At 31.4% G+C, this 7,838-nt stretch overlaps 1 protein-coding gene across 1 annotated transcript; it reads right to left on the bottom strand.

The window, feature by feature from the left end:
* Nucleotides 1-4,381: 4,381 nt before the first annotated feature.
* On the bottom strand, nt 4,382-6,683 carry LOC124362893. The gene has a single exon (XM_046817767.1). It carries the CDS (start codon nt 6,369-6,371, stop codon nt 4,896-4,898), a length of 1,476 nt encoding a protein of 491 aa, XP_046673723.1. The 5' UTR covers nt 6,372-6,683; the 3' UTR covers nt 4,382-4,895.
* Between the last annotated feature and the right edge of the window lie 1,155 nt (nt 6,684-7,838).

Below are 7,838 nucleotides of genomic sequence, written 5' to 3'. Positions count from 1 at the left end.
CATTGCACCAGCGATTGCACGCTGGAACCTTCCAATGTGACTTCTGTCAAAAGATGTTTCCTGCCCGCAGCAAGCTCGAACGTCACAGGCGTACTCACACAGGCGAAAGGCCTTTCCAGTGTCCTCACTGTGAGAAGGTGAGTGAGAGTGCCACCAGTGATAGTCCAGGAGAGGGTTCATGGGGGTCATCTCCCTTCAAGTTAAAAATACTTTTAAAAATTTTCATTATTTTTGTATTGTATGCTCTCTTATATGAGACCAAACAGCGAATTCTGTGCTCATTTGTTTTGGCTATTCTTTGACACACTCTTCAAAAGGTTGAAACATTACTACACTATTCTAATTCTTCTCAGTGCCATTCAGTATAATTGATACACATAACCTACCTATAAGTAAACTTCTTTTATCTACCACTGCAACGAATTAACCCTAGAACTGGCAATGGTGTCACTCTGTACTGGCGGCTCTATTTTAACAGCATCGCAGACGTTTCTTATAATGTATCAAATTTCATAACTGTTAGTCCAAATATAAACTATTATATGTCAATGTATTCAAAAATATATGGAGAGCATTATAATAACAATATCTTATTGTTTCCATGGAAACATATTTTTGTTCTTTTTTACAAAAATGTAAGAAAACATTTTTTGGACATTATTTTTGTAAATATTCCGTTGTGTAACTGCTTAGCAATAAGCTTTACATCAAAACTGTAAATGTATAACTTATTCAAAATTTTGTCCTGATTCCAAAAATATATAGTTATTGTAACTTTTATCTCAAAACGTATGTGTTACAGGGCTTTGTATGAAAAATCACGCGTATTTACTTATTTTCAAAAATGCGTAGATTTCTAAATAAATATTATTTTTCGTGGGTAAACATAATCTCATGACTGCATTTTTACTTATATAAGTATGACAGATAAAACAAAAATAAAATAAAATAATAAATTTTAATCTTACCTTATTTACATATATATATACATACAATATATACAAAGTTTCATTTTTCACTCAGCGTCACTAGATTTTTCGATCTCTAAAGTTTTCACCCATACTAAAACTATAACCTAAGAAAGCTAAAAAAACAACAATAACAACACTAAAACACTATAAAATACAGTTTCCACAAATACAATTGGATTCGTAACCTCAAACACAAAACCCGGCACTTGTTTACAGTTTCACAACAATGTGGTTGACCCGAACTACGTTCACGTCAGCTGTCATAGAGAACGATGTTTTACGGTAAACAAAGAAGACAATAATCGAAGTAAGAACAGTAAATTCGGTACTATAGTTAATGCTGTTCCAGAATATATCAAATAAGAATCATTTATATGACCTTAATTGCCTAAAATTTCAATAACTGTACATGTCTACTTTGGCGACGAATATTCGTCGTTGCCAAATCGGACGGGCCTTTGGCGACGAAAATTCGTTTCATACCAGCTGGAGAGTTAATAAAAAATAAATTATATATTTTTTCAAATGATAATTGTCACTGTAAAATGTATCTGCATGCAAAATTTCAAGATAATTGTAAAAGTGTTGCTGAAACTGTCTAACCACACAAATTTGTTTAAATACCATATCAGTTTTTGTAACCGTTCTGTGCCAAAGTTAGAGTGACAGGACATTTTTTTTAAATGCATAAAATGGATCTTTGAAAAAGTATAAAAAGCATTCAACTTTATTTTTTATAAATGCTAAAAATAAATGTTCTTTCTGTTAACCATGTTACATTGTGCATAAACACAGCTGATCAAAAGTATCATTGACAAAAGTTGATAATCAAAATTACCAGTCGTAAAAAAACGCTATATACCATTATTTTTAATGATAATTTGATCAAAATTAATATATACACTATGTTGAAAAAAGGTTCTTTTAGTGTGCTTGGTTTTATTGAGTGTGGTAATTTTGAGTGTCAAACCTCAAATATACAAAATAAGGTCAGATTTTATTTTTTTAATATTTCAATAAATATTTGAGTACATATAGTGTTAATGTACCAATATTTTCACAAAACAAAGCAAACATTCTACTTATTGCTTTATAAATAACAAAGTTCTGAATTTTTTGTTGTAATCATCCTCATTACAGAATTTCCAAGAGAAGTTTTACATTTTCTCCAATCATGGCCCCCAGAACCCAAAACCACAAGCCGAAAAATTTCTATATATACAGTCTGTTTCAAAACTCCTGTCAGATATTTTAGTTGTTATAAATCATGTCTTCTTATTGGAAATTAGTTATTAATATAAATCAAACACTCCAATAATATAGGTTTTTATTTTTGTGAGGCCTTTTGTACTCGATGAGCACATCATCAGACAGGTCACGAGTACAAAAGGCCTCACAAACATAAAAAACTATATTATTGGAGTGTTTGACTTATATTAATTTAGTAAAGTAGTAGTAAAGTAGTTCACAAACTTCAGAGTTACCTGAGCTAGTTCTCTGCACAACAATTTAAATTATGTAGGTGATAATACATCTATAACCTTACAAATTGAAGATTTATATTTACAGTTAATACTTGAAAATGTATTTTCTTGGTGTTAAACTCCACAAGGAACACTTTGAACTCTCAAAACTGCGTTATTAAGGGAAATATAAAAAAGTCTTTATAGTATGTTTCCTATAGAAAATAAAAAGTAATCTACATAGTGTTCCACAAGAAAAAACAAAGTTGATCGCTGTAATGGAATATAGCAACAATTTTTCAAAGTTTGATGTACATATTTTTTTAATTTCTCTGAAAACAAGGAAAGATTCCCCATTTAAAGTTTTCTGTCAAATTTATATTTTTTCAGATCAAAATGGTGACCCATTTTAAAAAGCCATCCTGTATATATTGAGCAGTTTAACGCAAGCTTGTGAACATGATAGCTTCTGTAATTTTTAACATCCAGACTAATGCTTGATACAGAGACAATTTTTCCACATAGCTTGGATTAGTTTGTTAGCTAGTCATAAGCAATAAAACGTTTCAAGATGGCAGCTATTTGGTATTTGTGTACAAATTGTAACTCAACTAAATTGCTAATATAGGTTAACTAATTTTGAACTATTATTAAGGTTTCATGATGGTGGCCATTCAAAATTTGGAAAAGGAACAGTTTTTAAAGTTTCTTTTTTAATGTATTTTTAATATCTTGTTAGATTATCAGATTACGGACGTACAAAGATTTGAGTAGTACATAACATTGTGAACACGGTAACTGTAGTAATTCTTAATTCTTCCAGACTAAACTTGGTACAGAGATAGTAATTGTACATAACTTGGGTGATGTGTTAGCTAGTCTTAACCAATACAATTTTTCAAGATGGTGGCCAATTCACATTATTGTGCTTAACTTTTATCTCTGGTATTGTATAACATAGATTAATGAAAATGTGCATTTTTTATAAAATTTTCAAGCAACATTTACTGTTTCCTATTTTTTGATAACTCATAACCCTTGCAGTGCAGTAAGAGGATATAAGTGCGAATTCTGACCGAACTCTAAATGGCGTAAATGCACATATACTCCAATTGATTGCTTGCCTTTTATATGATAGTAGTTCTGAGTTAGTCTGCTAGAGTGTGCTGGAAGTATGTTTCAGTAATTTAGAGATGTGCTGCATACCGCCTATATGCTTATCGGACACAATGCTAGACCAGTTTTTGTCTCACAGTTGGCAGTTTGCCACAAGCTTGTATGCATACGCTACAGCCATGCCAAGTTGCATTTTGTTCCATAACCTGTGGAAATAGTTGAACAGTAAACTGTTGTATTATTTCAGATGTTTTATTACCGTTTTTCTTGGACACATAAAACTTATGAAATAAAAGTTTAGAAATGGTGAATCCAGACGATTCTGTAATGGTTATAGTGCTAAATATGAATAGTGTGTACTGTGTGCAAATAAAAGAATAAACACTTTATAGAGTCTGTTTTTTTAACATAAAAAAATAAAAAGTGTTGAGAAAATAACGTTTTTATTTATTATGTAATGAGCACTTATCAAAAGTTAGGCAGCAACTATATGGCGCTTTAAGGGTTAGGTATCAAGGTGGTGACTATTCAAAGTGTTTGAAGCGGATATTTTAAACGTTATAAGTAAATATGTTTATAAACACAATTTCAGATTAATTTGAGCAAAATCAATTAATCAAAATGTGAAGAAATGTTTTTTATAAATAAATTTGAATGCTTATAATCATTTTTATCTTGGAATATTTCAAGATGACACAATTTCTAAATTTTTTTAATGTTATGATCATATTAACATTTTAACATGACAACATTAAGAGTTATAATCCAAATCATCGATGTTGTCCTAATTAAATATCTAAACTAATAATGCATTTTAGGTTTGAAATTTCTAGATGCAGCCACAGGTAAAATCTACCTTTCTACCGACTGAGCTGAAAGGGATATTTAATTACTGTATAAAAATTCCTAAAAATGGTATGGCGTTTTTAGGTAACTCCTGTAAAAACACCCTTAGCACTTATGACTAGTATTGCAACTCAAGTTTGGCACTGTTAAGGTTTAATCATACATCACACTCAGCTCGGTAAATTATCCTGTCATTAAAACCAACAAAGCTTATAAGTTTAAAGCTTAGAACTAAAATCATTTGGGGATTTAAAGTTTGAAATTTTTATGGTTAAAACATGTGATATTTATTGACCGATGTAGTATTATTGAATATATGAGCATACAGTAGAAATTTAAAATATATATTGAATGAGATTGAAGTTTATATAATATGTACATACCAAGCCCATATTGTAAATAGTTTTTAAGTATTAGTACAAAATTGTATAAAAGCTTACCTATTAAAAGCGTGTTAAAACAAAATCAGTAGTATCAAGTCAAATATTTACACATATTCTCATTCATTCTTATGCTTGTCCATCTTTTTACCCACTTGCTGCGCTTCATGGAGTATTGGTTCACTCAATATTGTGTAATCTTCCTCCTTGTTCTCATCAAAGCACAACTCATGCACTGTCGCCTTCAGTCGGTCCAAAAGCTCCTTAGGATCCTCGAGGAATGAGGTGATCACTTTCTTGATAACATTTCGAATCTCTTCATTAGGTATTGTGATATTTAACTTGTCTTCATTACCCGTCCATTCTTTGGCATAAGTAAAATATCCCTTTTCCATCAGCAAATTCATTAGTAAGTCACTGAATTCTTCATCCCACAACTCATAATCAGTAAAATGCCTTAACCCTTTGATGTGCCTGAGTTCTATTTTGTCAGCAACATTAATCTCTAAGGGTTTATATTGCATTGAATTGTTCAAGAGGATTTCTACTGCAGGTTCTATCAGAAGAAGTTTTAAAGTCCTTATCACTCTAGTGTTGGCCCAATAGTTTTTCAGCTCTCCATATTTCAAAAAGTGCAAAGTAGTTCGTGTGTTGTACACTTCTGTCTTCAAGTCAGGACTCTTGTAGCCCCCGTACCAGCGTTTAATGTCTTCCTTTCGATTACGAACATACTTGAAATCATTTTTAAGTAAAATGTCATCAATCTCTTTTTCTGTTATCCCAAAATATGGGGCAAATTCTTTGTTCCTCAAGAAACTAAAACACTTAAGGTGTTGCAGTTGCTTCAACGGTTGAAAACAAGTGCAAGTAGTTCCTACTAAAATTGTTTTGTTTATGTTCTTGTTGTCATGCAGCACTGCACTAAAAAATGCATTGTGGAAACCCAACACCATTTCGTAATCCAGCCCATGTGTGAAAATACTATCCAAAATGATACTATCATAGTCATCAATCATAAGTATGACTTCTTTTCCATGATAATCTTTGAGTAGCTTTGCCAAGAACTGCAACCCAGCAAAAACTCGTGATGGTTTCAAGCGCAAGTGTTTTTTAATACCGACAAACCAACTTAGTTTCTTCTTGTCATTTGTTGATATCTTTTTGCTAGTAGGTAGATAAGGGTGCATTGCAAAAGTCTGATACAGAATCAACCGAAAAACATTCATTAATGAAGGGTAATCAAACACCGGCATGTTCTGTTTCAAAGAGCAGTAAATGACTGCATAATTTCCCAGTTCATCTTTTGTAAAGTTTTTGTCTTCTGAAATTTTAGTGTTGTGGAAAATAGATTCAATGTAAGTACTGTTTATGTCTGACGAGAGAAAACTCAACGCCATGTGTAAATTTGTAGTCTTTCCAAAACCATCTGGTGCAGCTATAAAAAATGGTTGTGTAGTGTTAAGAACTGATTTGATGAATAGTGTTTTGTCAATAAAATAAGGTGAATGACGAAAATCGTAAAGACTTGTTGACACTAAGACAGTGGCAACACAACTATAAATTACAACACAACACAATACATTTATCAGCACCATGTTAAATATAAACTATAAACACACTGCAGGTATTGCCACCTCATTATAATCACCTTCTAAAGTTCACTGTCACAAAATTTACAAAAATTATTTTGTTGACTTCATACTGGTTTGGTAACATTATCTGGGTATAACCTTTGCAACACAAACTCGTGAACCATTGAAAATGCTGTAATTTGTTGACCCATGGCAAGTAATTCAAGGCACAGCACAGACAACCAACTCACTTTTGAATAAATATCTGTGAACACCAGATTGTAGTTACACAACAAGGCATTATGTTATATTGTTGAGATTATAGTGTTGTGATTATATCAAAGTAATTAATCTATTGTTTAAAATCTGCTCTTGAGTAATGTTTTTAATTCTACATTAATATAAAAGTGTTTATGAAGATTTCAGTTTTATAAATTCTTCTACATTGATAATCAGCTAAAAAACAATGCAAATCAGTTATTTATAATACAAATTTCTCTATATTGAATATTGTTTTCAAAATTGTTTCTTTCAGTTAAATATTGTAATCTATAATATAATTCAAAACTCAGTCAAGGTTAATTTTAACACATTGGCTCATATTTGAGCATAATGGAAATCCTGCATTGTGTTAGAACTGTGTGCAGGTTTTCCTGCATTTTTTGCCTTCTTTCCATCATTGTGTCAGTTACCAGCTAGTGTTGCTCAGGTAATATGTAATCTTATCATTATGTAATCAGTAAATATGTAATAAATAAATGGCACATATGTAAAATAAACATACAGTGTTTTTCTAAATAACCTAGTTATAATTGAATATAAAGTTAACTATCTATTGACCTAGTTATAAGGGAACTTAAATTAACTATCTATTGACCCTTCAAGTGGTGATTACCTAAATTATATAATTCTGAAACACCCTGTTTTAATATTTGTTTTGCATAAATCAATACCTTCAATACTCTACATATACGAGGGTGGTCTTCAAATTTTCCAACCTAATCAAGGTACATAGCATTTTTTCTGAAATTGTTTTTATATTTTTCAACATACAGTAGTCTCCTTGTAACTCTACACACTTCTCCCAGCAATGATCCCATCTCTGTAACCTGTCTAAATAGTACTCAGCATATTTCTATGTAAAATAATTCTTCACAAAGGTGGACAATTATTTTGAAAAACCTCTTCGTTTTTTCGAAAATCTTTGTTCTCCGAGCACAATTTTTAGATGAAGGAACAAAAAGAAGTCACTTGAGGCTAGATCTGGTGAGTAAGGTAGATGATCAAGCTGTTCAAACTGTAATTCGTGGATTTCCGCCACGGGAACCGCTGAGGTGTGAGACATTAGTTTTCTTGGTGAAACAGGATTTTTTTTCTGCAAATGTTTTTCCACAAGTTTTGCTTTCAGCTTGTCAAGTAATGATGTATAGCATGCTCCTGTAATGGTTTTTCCTTTTTGAAGATAATCAATTAAAATAACTCCATGACTAT

The sequence above is a fragment of the Homalodisca vitripennis genome, chromosome 5, assembly GCF_021130785.1.
Source record: "Homalodisca vitripennis isolate AUS2020 chromosome 5, UT_GWSS_2.1, whole genome shotgun sequence".
In the NCBI taxonomy this organism is placed as follows: Eukaryota; Metazoa; Arthropoda; class Insecta; order Hemiptera; family Cicadellidae; genus Homalodisca; species Homalodisca vitripennis.
Note: the sequence above shows the minus strand (reverse complement) of the source record. Positions and strands in the feature narration are given on the sequence as shown.